This window comes from Hipposideros armiger, unplaced genomic scaffold, assembly GCF_001890085.2.
Source record: "Hipposideros armiger isolate ML-2016 unplaced genomic scaffold, ASM189008v1 scaffold_191, whole genome shotgun sequence".
In the NCBI taxonomy this organism is placed as follows: domain Eukaryota; kingdom Metazoa; phylum Chordata; class Mammalia; order Chiroptera; family Hipposideridae; genus Hipposideros; species Hipposideros armiger.
This window is the reverse complement of record NW_017731541.1, coordinates 1,469,032-1,481,057: the sequence shown is the minus strand read 5'-3', so window position 1 is coordinate 1,481,057 and position 12,026 is coordinate 1,469,032. Positions and strand designations below refer to the sequence as shown.

The 12,026-nt window shown below is 50.0% G+C and overlaps 1 protein-coding gene across 1 annotated transcript in view; it reads left to right on the top strand.

Annotated features, from left to right (window-relative positions):
* LOC109388354 (growth factor receptor-bound protein 10) overlaps positions 1–12,026 on the top strand; it is a 92,457-nt gene that overhangs the window by 16,636 nt on the left and 63,795 nt on the right. The window contains exon 3 of the mRNA XM_019653012.1: positions 9,807–9,897. Coding sequence (XP_019508557.1) covers positions 9,807–9,897 — 91 coding nt within the window. The remainder of the gene's footprint in view (positions 1–9,806; positions 9,898–12,026) is intronic.

Sequence of the window (12,026 nt, the reverse complement as noted above, 5' to 3'; positions counted from 1 at the left end):
GGGGGGGTGGTTTCAGGATTAGGGTGGGCAGTGGACACTGTGAGCCATGTGGATGGGGGGGGCGATCTGAGGGTCGGCCCTGAGGCAGTCCCGGGGCTGCATTTGGGAAGGTGGTGGCCTCAGGTCACACAGGACCAGCCGTTGGCAGAAGTGCAGCTCTGTGGTCACGTCCACGTCCTGGCCTGTGCATCCCGCAGTCCCCAGGGTTGACAGCTGTGCTTGGAGCCGTGCAGGCTCCACGAGCCGCCTCTTGCTTGGGCCCTGGGAGCCGGTGAATTTTAATTTCTGCGTTTGCTGTGAGGTCGTCCTGGAAAGTCCTGCACGAACAATCTCAGGGTTCTAGCAGGGGATGGGGCTCTGTGGGGTTTAGTCGGCCAAGTTTTCCCACGCTGGCAGTAAGTGGGCAGCGTGGACATGGCCACTTCATCCTTTTAGAGTTTGGACGTTTGAACTGTTTGGAGTTTGTGTTGTTCCCCTAGTTACCGTTTCTTCATAAACATCTGCTGAGTGAGGCCACGGTCTGGGGGTTCCTTTCAGGGTGAAGCTTATGATCTGCATGCTTTGGGGGACATGCTCCTCCCTGTGCTTGCAGCTCCTGTCCCCATGGGCCAGTGTCAGAGCTGCCCTGTTACCTTCTACTCCTGGCTGGACTCACTTCAGGAAAAAGGAAATCAGAAAAGATGTCAAGAGAATTCCCCTTATGCAGTCTCACGTGGACACTTGGTTTGCTGTGCCACCAGCTGCTCACAGGTGGCCCTTTGCCTGTTCCTCATGTTCAAGTTGGTGAAGCAGGAGGCAGAGATGGAGACCATGCAGGCGATGCTGGAGGTAGTTGAGGTGGTGGGAGGAAGTGGGGTTGATGGCAGACGTGATGGTGGAGGTGAGGGCGGAGGTGGTGGCACCGGCAGGACTAGACGTGGAAATAGCGGCTGCTGCTCACTGAGTGCCATTTGACACGCGTGGCCGTGCGAAGTCTTACACGGCGTCCTGTGAGGTGACCCGCGTGCGCACAGGGAGGTTTCGTGCCTCCCCAGGTCACCGGGCCCCTCGTTTCTAGAGGTTCTACCGTGAGTGCGCTTCCTCGTTTGGCCGAGCTGCCTCGTTGATGTGGGGAAGCCGACTCAAAAGACTGGAGCAGAAATGACTTGGCAAAGGCATTTTATTTTGGGAAAACCATTCGTCAAGATTGACAGGCTCTGGGCACGAGGTTTCTTTGTAGCATGATGGAAATGTTCTAAATTCAGATTGTGGCGATAGCTGGAGAAACCTGTAATTACACTGACATTCTTTGGATTGTACGCTTACAACAGATGAAACTTACGTTGTGTAACTTACATTATCAGTAAAGCTGTTTAAAAAAATAAGAGGTCGGTGGCCTTGTCCCTTGTCCTCCCCACCCCCCAACCCCCCGCCCCAAATAACTGCGTGTTTGTGTGCCCAGCGTCACGGAATGGGGAATTGGATTCTGTGTGAGGCACGTCATGCGCTTTTGCTGGTGATGTCAGGAACGGCGGTCCTCGCAGTTAGCTGCCTCAAAAGAGGCGCCTGGGGACAGAGCACGCGGGGCCGTCGGTGTCTTTTTAGATCGTTAGTGCCTGCGCACACTGAGATTTCTGTGAAAACCTGGTGCTTTTCTACACGGTCGCATTGTCCTTGCCAAGCGTGGCACCTTCCTGTTTTGGAGAAGTTTGTTGAACTCCCCTGAGAGACAGTCCCAGTGTTTCCTTGTCAGAATCAGCAGCCTTGTTGACACGATAGATGTTGAAAGCATCGCACTCGCTCCGTGAGAAGAAGGCCGACATGGTGAGTCTCTCCTTTCTTCCATCGCAGCTCGTGCGAAACAGGTGAAGCCAAGTTTGTGACTTGCTTTTGGGTCCGTTTGATGTAAATCTCTTGTTCTCCGTACTCTTGCATAGACACAAAGAGCTGTATCTAAACACGCAGCGCCATTTTGGCCAAAACGTGGCCCCAGGTCACTTGTTACGAGTGTTATTTCCATGGAGGGGGGCTGATTTTCCGGACCTGGCAACTGGCAAAACATGGGGTGCTGACATGGCAGCTTTTACCAAGTTCTTTGCTGTTTGAGGAATTTGCAGGATGGGTTAGTGGAATGACAGACTGGGTAGCTAGCTGCCTGTAGCTCCTTGCTGGTGAGAGCTGTCCTCTCCGTCAGTCACCTGGGGTCCCCCAGGGGCTATCCGCTGTGGGGACCCGGGCCAGTCCCCTGCCTCCCTTTTCCCACATCTGTAAGAATGGGGCTCATAACAGCACCTGTCAAAGAAAGAACTTAAATGAGACTGCAGTCATTGTCTAGCCCCGGGCCTGGTCCCCAGGAATTGCCATAGAAACCCTGCCGTGTTTACATCCATTTTTAATAAAAATTAGTAATCGTCTGTATAGCTGCGGGGAAGGCCAGCGTGCAGTCCTGGTCACAGCTAACTGGCTGAGCCTGTCTGAAACTTCTAGAAGGTGACAGAAGTGGGCATTGGGCAAATAAGGGAATTTGTTTATATAGTTGGTAGGATGAGGCACCCCCCTTCTAGAACTGTAGGGAGTACAAACAGCACAGGATATAGTCACTCATTCTGCACAAAAGCAGCAATTTCATCGTTTAGTGGGCTTTTCCTTTTGATGCGTGTTACAATGTTAACCGTATTTTGTGTGAAATGACAAAATCCAGGCCAGTGATCTTTCACACATTGACCTTCAGGCGCTTCTGCCGGCCGTACCTGGGCTGCGGGTCCAGCGATTTCGCTGGGCCGCAGGCTGTGCTGGGCCGGTGGGGCTGCCTGGCGGGGTCAGGCCTGGGGGACAGCCCATGAGCTGCGGGGACCTGGAGGCGGGCTCCAGGGTTGTTAACGTCTCGCCCTGCCTTACAGAGAGATCTGCCAGGGCCGCTGTAGGGGAGGTTATGGGGGGCTGGGAGGGCCCCTCAAACGTAGTTCCCGGACGTCCCCGTTTCCCCCGCGCCATGCTCATGTTGTTTGTCGTGTGTGGTTGCTGGGTTGTCCTTGTGTACCTGCAGGACTCCAAGTTTCTCCACATTAAGATTTCAGCTTGTAGGCTCGGGTCGAGCATTGTCTCGGGTTGAAGACATTTCAGACCCCTTTACTGTGTTCTTTGTGGCTTTGGTCTCTGTTTGTGAAGGGCGCTTTCTGCGCCTTTATTATGGTCCCTGACACGATGGTGCGCGAGGCTGTGGGGGAGGAAAAGGAATGTATCTTCTGCTCTTCTAAGCGGTTCTGGCTGGACTAATACCCAAGTTAACACAAGACAGATTAACAGGAAAGAATAACCAAGTTTATTACGTGTGTACACACAGGGGTTCCGTGAGAGTATGGGGCGCAAGGACACACAGTGGATACTTAAGGCTTATGTGTCACCTTGAGCTGGGGGACAGGGGAGGCGTGAATTGGGACTTGAAAGGACAGGGAGGCAGCCCACATGGAGGTGGAAAGGAGATGTTTGGTAAACCAGTGTTTGCTGGGGCATCTCTAACAGTGGGACACAGAGAGGACTCTGACCCAAGGGGCCTTGGTGGGTCCTCCCTGACTATCTCACCGAGTTCATGTTAAGCTGTGCTTATCTGTGATGATGGCTGGCTGCTGGAGCAGGTCCTCTAAATGCTTTTAGGCAGGTAGGGGGAAGGTCAAGGTTTGTTTGGTTTTTTTTTGGTTGCTGTTTGTTTCTTTTGAGTCTTTTGTTTCTTAAAAATAACCAGGTTAAGATAATCAATATCCCAAAAAGTATATTTTGGGGTGGCAAGCTCTGCTCCCCTTAAGGCCTGCCAGAGTCCAGTCCTGGGCTTGAGTCACTTATGTGTAATCTATAGACCTGGGCTCCTTGTCCGTGGAGTGAGGACAGTGGGGCTACCTGCCTCCGTGGTCAGAGGTCCCAGCAGTGGACACGCTCCTGGGGTTGGAGGCACTTTCAGGGATCAGGAGCAGCCAGCAGAGTTGGCCGCTCCTGCCTGGGGCCCAAAAGAGGCCTAAAGGAGTGAGACCAGGGGCATTCCTGCACCCCTCAGGGTGTGGTTTGTGAAGGAATGTTCCAGAGGACCAGCACTGCCGAGCTGGAGAACCAGCCCCTTGGACCTCCCTCTCCAGCAGAGCCCTGAGAGCCCACAGACCAGGCTGCGGCTGAACCACCCCTGCAGGCGCCCCACCTGAGAGAGCACAGTGCCGCGCCGATGAGAACACTGAGCACAGGCAGCTTTGGGAAGTACTTCCAAAGCCACATGGTTTCGGGGTCTAGGTGACCCTCACAGCTTTAATTAAGGGGCTTCACGGCGGCCCCTTCTCTAGCAGCAGGCTGCGTGGTAATTAGAGCTCCACTTTAGAGAAGCATTAGCTGCTGGCAGCTACCTTCAGGGGTGAAGTCTCGCCCCCCTTCCAGTCCCCGGCCTCCTGCAGAGGAGGGGGCTTGCAGTGCTGGCCCAGGGCCACCGCCAGGCCACCTGCCGTCCGGACCCTAACCTGGAACAGGAAACGCCCCAGACAAGCGCTAGCCCTGAGAGGAGAACGAGCCAGCACAGCGACAAGCTTCTCTTCTCCTCTGGCCTCAGCTGTCACTGCCCCGCGTCTGGCAAAGTGCGCTGTTGCCTTTGAAGAGCGGACAGACGCTTGTCCCTGGCCTTCTGCGTCCTGGGCCGTGGTGGCCAGCCTCTCCCCGCGGCCATTTTGTTTTGGCTTCATTTTACAAATGGCACCATTTTCATGTAGTTCCATCTTTCCTGGCTTCTCAGGGTAAAGAATTCTTGTCTGAAGCTTCTACAAAGCACATTTCTTTTTTGACCTGGGAGTTTTACACACGAACAAATGGGCCCATTGTCAAGATTTTGCTCTCCTATGGTTTGTCATGGAAACCTGTCAGAGTTGGGACAGTCCTTCAGGTATAGAGCTGCCATGAAGCATAGGATGCCCAGCTGAGTTTAGATAAACCACCGAAATAAATTTAGATAAACCGCAGAACTATTTTTAGAGGACGTCTCATGCAATGTTTGGGATATACCTGCACCAAAGAAATTAAATTATTGGTTTATCTGAAATTCAAGTTTCCCTGGACATCCCATATTTTTATTTGCTAAATGTGGGAGTGCTGTTTAGACAGGGTTGCCTTAAATTAGGTCTGAAAGTTGCTTGCCTTCTAAATAGCTATCTCAAGGGGGTCTGGTTTGCTTCTCACTGCCGACAGGAGTTCTCAGGGAAAGCGACGTGTGGACTGGATGGTGGGTCAGACCTGAGCGTGCACAGGAAGCACCCACCCAGGGTGCATGTGTACTCACAGGGCACGCCCGTCCCCAGAGAGGCCTTGCATAGGGCGCCCAGAGGCGTGTCCCCCACCCTTTGAAATATGTGGGGAACACAGTTTCTTGGTTTAGATAAACCAATGTCTCTGTGCTCTGATTTCAATCATATGACCCAGTATCAACGCTTCTATTAGCCTTGGGTGGTAATTACTCATCTATTTCTAGGTAAATATTCCAGGCGAGGAGTGCTAATAATTTAAGCAACCTTTGAAACTATTCTGACGTTTCCTTGGAGGAGGAGTCTGAGGAACTCGTGTCTGCGGATGAGCAACATGTTGGCAAACTGTGAGGATGGGAAATTGGGCGTTGGCGCAGGGATGAGTGAGAAGGGGCAGCTCTGTGGAACCAATGAGCAGGCAGACAAGAAACAGACATATGTGTGTGGAGGGTCATAATGTGTGACCAACGTGACCGTGCAGATCAGGCAGAGGGGAAGACTGGGTATGAAATGGGCCTGGGCGAACTGGTCAACCATTGGGGTTGGGGGTGGGGTGTCAATCCATAGCCTCATCTCTTCCTGACCCCCAAAATAAATGTCAGATAGATGAGAGGGTAACGCATCAAGTGAGACCAGAAATTAGAATAAAACATGAACAGATGTTTTTTCAGTCTTGATAGAGGGTGAAGGCAATTATCAAGCTTAAAATTATGACCCAAAAAGAAAACTTCAGTACGCTTGACTGCATTGACTTAAACTTCTGAGAATCAAAAATATAAGTAAATCTGGAGACAAACAAGGTGGGAAAGTATTTGCTACAAGTATGACCAGGCTCCATTTCCTACCACAGAAGGAACTCATCCTGGGATAGTTATGGAGCAGTTTGGGGGTTCCAAATAAGTTAGGCCCTGCTTTGTGCTTCACACTGTAAGCAGACCCCTCCCCAGCAATCCCTAAGGGGTGACTGAACCCGTTTCACAAATGGCCAGTGACTCGGCAAGGCCAGTTACCGAGTGGGGGGCTGAGGCACCTTATGGAAAGGACTGGAAAGCCCACGTGCCCTCAGGCACTCATCCAGCAGGTCTGTCAGGAGAGCCCAGGAGAACAAGGACAAAGAGCTAATGAGCAGATGACAAAATGTTCAGCCTCAGTATGTAAGACCTGCTTGTGAAAACCACAGGGTGAGGCCACTGCTTACCTCTGGGACTGGCAAGACAAAAATTCCAGAAAAATCAGTCACCGTCCTGGCCGCCCAGATATTATGAAATGGGCAATTCTCCTGTATTTAGGGCGGAAGGATAAAACTGTGTGAGCAGGTTGACAGTATGTATCTCAACTCTTAAAAATACACAGGTGACTTTTGGTCTACTCATTCTATTTCTAGGGATCCTAAGTGAATAATCAGAAATATGTACAAAGTTTTATGCACAAAGGTATTTATTCGATCTTTACTGGTGCTCTCTGAAATTTGCAAATGACTGAAAGTGTCTCCTAGAGCAGTTTAGAATCTGGAAAATATTTACCAAGGTTTTACAATAACCTCTTACAATGTTAATTGGAGGAGAAAAAAAAGCAAAGCACAAAAGTGTTCACACCATATGATTTCAACAGCATCGAGTGCATGAGAATGCTAAGAAGTTACCCTACTGTCATAGGATTTAGGCTCATTTTCATATCTGCTCCATATTTCCAAAAATATAAACAGTTTGTTTTAAAATTCCCAAAAAATAAAGAGGTGTTTTAAAAGAGGTAGATGGTAGAGAGCCATCTGGAAGAAACACTGGATGGACAAATGTTGGCTGTGGGGCTGTGGAGACTAGATGGGGAAACCCAGTTGAAGGAGACCCCACTAAATTTGGGGGGCTGGGGTACCACCTTCTTCAATAGCCTTCATCGCCCAGCTCTGTGTGTTAGCACCTTGGTGGGGTCTTGGTGGTGTTCCTCCCGTCTCCCAGGCACCATGTCCTCCAAACCAATGTCTTCCTCTTTCCTCATCAAAAACTGACATTCTTGGAAACCTGTCTGTTCACCGATAGGGTCTTGATGACAGAAACCGTGTTACACATACTTTAGGGAGTATGCTAGAGTTAACGAAAATGCTGAGGGAGAGTATTTGTTGCCATGGAAAATTCCAGAAAGATAAATTAAAACACAATAATATGGGTCATATGGTTATGGTTCCATTTTTTTAAAAAAAATCAGGATCATTTATAACTCCCAAGTGACTCAACTATACCATGTGTACTCTCCATAAATAATTCAGACAATGTACACATATACACACGGTGTGTGTGCACGTTTTTTGGGGGTTTTTTTTCCTCCCTGAAAGCACAGACCAAAACAGATAGGACAAACATCCCTGGGTGAGAGTCTACAGTTTCCTTTTTATTTTTTTTCTTTATACTTTATTTTGATATCTGGATTTTTCGCGATTAGCACGTATTACATCTATGATTAAAAACAAAAAGAAGCTATTTCTTTTGAAGGAAGAGCAAAGAGAAGAGAAGCATGTGAAAACACCTGGGGAGGCCGAGGGCTTTGTTTGCGCTCCCCAGGAAGCTGTGAATGGGGCTGCCAGCGACTTCCTTCCTCCTGAGTGGCGGAAGCGGGTGCCTGGCCCTGCTGGACTCTGTCCCCAGCGCTCCCCCACCAGACCCACGCCTGTTCGCTGCAGGCTGAGGTCTCCCAGCAAAGCAGTCCTGCCACCCCTTTCTACACCAACAGGCGAAGGCTCTGACACGGAAGCCACTGGCCAGGGAGCCTTCAGGCCCCCGAGCGCCTTGTTGAGATAAATCTGCTTTCTAAAATGAGTTTCTTGGGCAGCCTGGGTGGGAAGGAGCGAGGCCTCTGAGGCCGGCAGCCTGGGTCCCTGGCCCAGGGCTGCCCCTTGCCAGCTGGTGGGGTGGGGGGGGACATTTCCTTGCCTTAGTGTTCTCATGTGTGCGAGGAGGGCCCAGCAGGGCAGAATCAGCTGTCGTGTCGCTCATATGCGCGTGGAATGTCCCACCTGTGGCAGGTCCCTTTGCAGAGGCAGGGATGGGGTTGCAGGGATAGGACTGTGTGCTAGTTTCATGACAGTCATCCACTTAAGGACGGTCCAAACCTGTAGAGAACTTGAATGAGTTTATCTGAGCCAAACTGACAACAATTGCTGAGAAGGAAAAACTCAACAGATTGAGAAAATGCTCCGGAGCGTGGCAGTTTTGCAGCTTATATTCTACATTAGAATCAAAGGAGGAGACAAAGCGGGGTTCCATGGAATCTGTGGGTGGTAGGTTAAGGGGGTGGGAGAAAGCAGAGTTGGGGAGTCTCTGGGATTGAATAAAAAGTAAAATAGAGAGACTCATACTGCTGTTACACTGGTGGGCACACCAAGTTAGTAATTAACGTTTACAGCACAGAGAGATGGTATGCAGGGGACGAGATAAGCGGGCTTCTGCGGGTCTGTGCTTTGGTGCCTGAGCTGTGCCTTGAGGGGTCTACAAACGGAGATTACTCTGACATTCCAAGGGCGTGTTATCTTAGATGCAAAAAGACAAAAGATAAACTCACTTCAGGTAAAGACTGACCTTTGTCAAGGAAGCTACAGGCCTACGTGACTACCAGCCACAACCTGCTTTTAGTTAGGAATTTGTATGTTCAGACCACCCTCTGGGGTTACTCTCGGTCTCTGAGTTTATAAGGCCCTCCACGCAGCACCCCCCCTCCTCGCGCCTGTCAGCTTTAGTGTGTGACCCCGTCTTTGTCCACACAATGTATTATTAGTAGTAATAGATTTCCCTCGCAGTCCTTACACTTTTGGTACAGTTCTAAAATCTTTCTAATTGCAGAGGTAATACATGTGCATTATAAACATTTCAAAGACTTCTTAAATATGTGCGAGAAAGCCGGTATCTCTGCAGCCCGGATGAATCACTGCTAATATTTTGTTATTAATATTCAGCACGTCAATACTAAAAGGCCCACTTTGCTTTCCCACATTTTGATGAATCTTTCAGTGCCTTGATTATAATCCCGTGGAGGTGTTTTTCTAGAGTTGTGGGCTTGGTCGTCACATTGCTGTTATAGTTTTTGCCTAAAATTTCCATCCTCATCCTGATGTCTGAAAAATTTCATTGAACTCTTTCTGCCTTTGGAGGGGACCCGTCATTAACAGCCTCTGGATGTGTCTGTACCAGGTAACAGACGGTCAGGGGTTGAGTACCAGTAATCATTACGGAAAGGCCGTGTGCTCCGTGGAATGCTAATCATTTATATTTGTTGCTCAAATCCAACAGTTGACAATAATTCTTCTTGAATTGCTATTCAGAGAGAGAAATTTAAGCCAAAAAGCCAGGAGTGACTGCTCTTCCAACTCCCTGCCAAGCAGGTTGCACCTTTTCACGGTTATTGTCCCCCTTACAGCATATTTTAAACAACTGTCATTTAAAACTAAAAAGGCAAAGAAATGGAAAGGAAGTGGGGGGCTGGGGGAGAAAGGGGGTGCTGGGGATGGTGGCTGCCACAGGCAAGTGTGAGATGTGTCTTTTCACCAGAGCCCTCTGCTCCTGTCTCCCCTAGGACCAGGCAGAGCAGACATCTGCTCAGGGCACCGGAGACCTGGCAGCACCCAGACCCCCAGCCCAGCCTGGCCGGCTCAGGAGTCACCAAGGTAAGGATGACAACGACATGGGGCCCCGATGCCGTTCTGCCCAACTTCAGCTTCGCAACAATGCTAGCTAGGACTTCGCATTCTGAGGAATTGTCCTTGTTACTAATATAAGAAGATTCTTTCTAACCTTTTTCCCCTGGAAGGAAACCAAATTCTAAAGCAGAGACAAAAATGCTTGGGTTGAGATCTTCATATATTTCCTTGCATTGTACTGACTCCAAGGAGCAAAACTTCAAAATCGATTTCATATGAGTCCACCCAGGATTCCACTTAAAGGCAACTTGATAAATACCGAGGGCTTCCCCGGGGTGACCGTCTCGTGATCGTGGTGTGTTTGTATTTCCACTTAGCTCATTTTACGTGTGTACCCTTGGTAATTCTCTACCTGTCTATGGTTCCTTCTATCCCTCTTGGTAATTTCTGATAGGCCATCATGGGAAAGATAGGAATGGGACTGAAAGGGCCAAGGGTTGGGAAATTAGGTGTAATGAATGCCAGTTCTGATGGAGGATGGGGGAACCCAGCAAGAGAGCTGGTCTCTGCTCAGGAGATGGAACAGGAAAAATGCACGAGGCTGGGTGTTTGGATTATCGGAGAGTTTAAGTACAAGAAATTGAAGGGTTTGAACTGGCAGGGATTAGAATAATTAGATTTTTTAAATTGCATAATGAGAAAGGATGAAATTTAGCAGAAATAAAAGCTGGGAGCTGACTACGAAGTCGGAGACGCTTTCTCAGGTCCTAGAGAACGTACTTTGGTAAAAGCAGTCAGGGTTTTGTGTGTCAGGCATAATTTTAGGGTCATCGCTTAGAAAACTTTCAAATGAGATGACGCAAGGGAAAGAGGACGGATTTGTTAATATTGGCTTTGAAACCTAGGAAAATCTTAATGTATGACATTTCACTGCTTACCAATGGTCTCGTTTAAATGAAAATAATCCAAGTGTTGGTACTAATGTTCATATAAAATCTACGTTAATACTTCAATCAGAAAGTTAGAAAAAAGACTGCACTGAAAGGACTTTTTAAATTCACCTTCCCCCTTATCCTGTGACTTTCAGTTGTACATTCAAATGTCACATACATACCATGCCTGCCCGGGGGGAGCCCTGAAGGGGACCATGTGTAAAAGAGATGGGACGGGCCTCGTGTGAGAGAGAGCTGAGTCTCTTTCCTGAAGGAGCTGCCCAGCAGGCCACGCGATGAGCCCCAGCCCCTGAAGCGGGGCCCAGAATGCATGGCCTGCCTCCACGGTGAACTCCGCTTCCCAGGAAGGCCACGCTTGGAGCACACCCACCATGGTGACCACCTCCCCTCCAACCCCCAATAATTCCACGCACAGCGTATATGAAACAGGAAGGCCTAGGGCCTCCGCCTGGCTCGGACACAGGACAGACACGCCCACAGAACAGCCAGCAGAGCCAGTGCCGGGGGGCCCACCGGGCTGCGGGTCCCAGGGCAGCACCGATGGCCGTTTGGGGCGCAGGGGATAGTGAGGGCCAGTGTGTGCAGCCGGGAGCTGGGGTGGAGCCGCTCTGCTCCTGAGACCCTGGGAAGCAGTGTGCCTGAGCCAGGCAGCCGGGCACAGCTGTCGCCGGCCTGAGCCTCACGGCCCTCTGCGAGGGAGCAGCCCCACCGCCCTGCGCCACGGCTCGCTCACAGGGGCGGGAGGAGGGGAGGGCGGGCAGGCAGAACAAAGCACAGCCACCCCAAATGAGCCTGCAAACCTACATTCCCAGGCATGTAATGCATTCTCCTACCATGAAATACAGCCAGCAGAGTCAACAGATGCCAGTTTACATACGCAGCAAAGATAAGTCTGACAAAGTGTGTTTGTAATGCTCAGGGAGACGAATGACAGAATAATGTCTGTAAAGGAGGACAAAGAAATAGGACACACAGTGGGAAGAAATTAAGTAAGAACAGGTGGGTGTGAGAAAGAGTCCCCTAGAAATTTGGGAAAGGAAATATTTAGTTACTGGCATTTAAAAATTCAGCCTAAAGAGAATTAATGAGCTGGAGTCACCTCCCTCCGGCACAGAGAGACATGGGGAACCATGAATGGCCCGCTAGAGCAGACACGTGGACAGCCCTGAGGAGAGAGGAGCGGAGGGCATGGCGGTGGGGGAG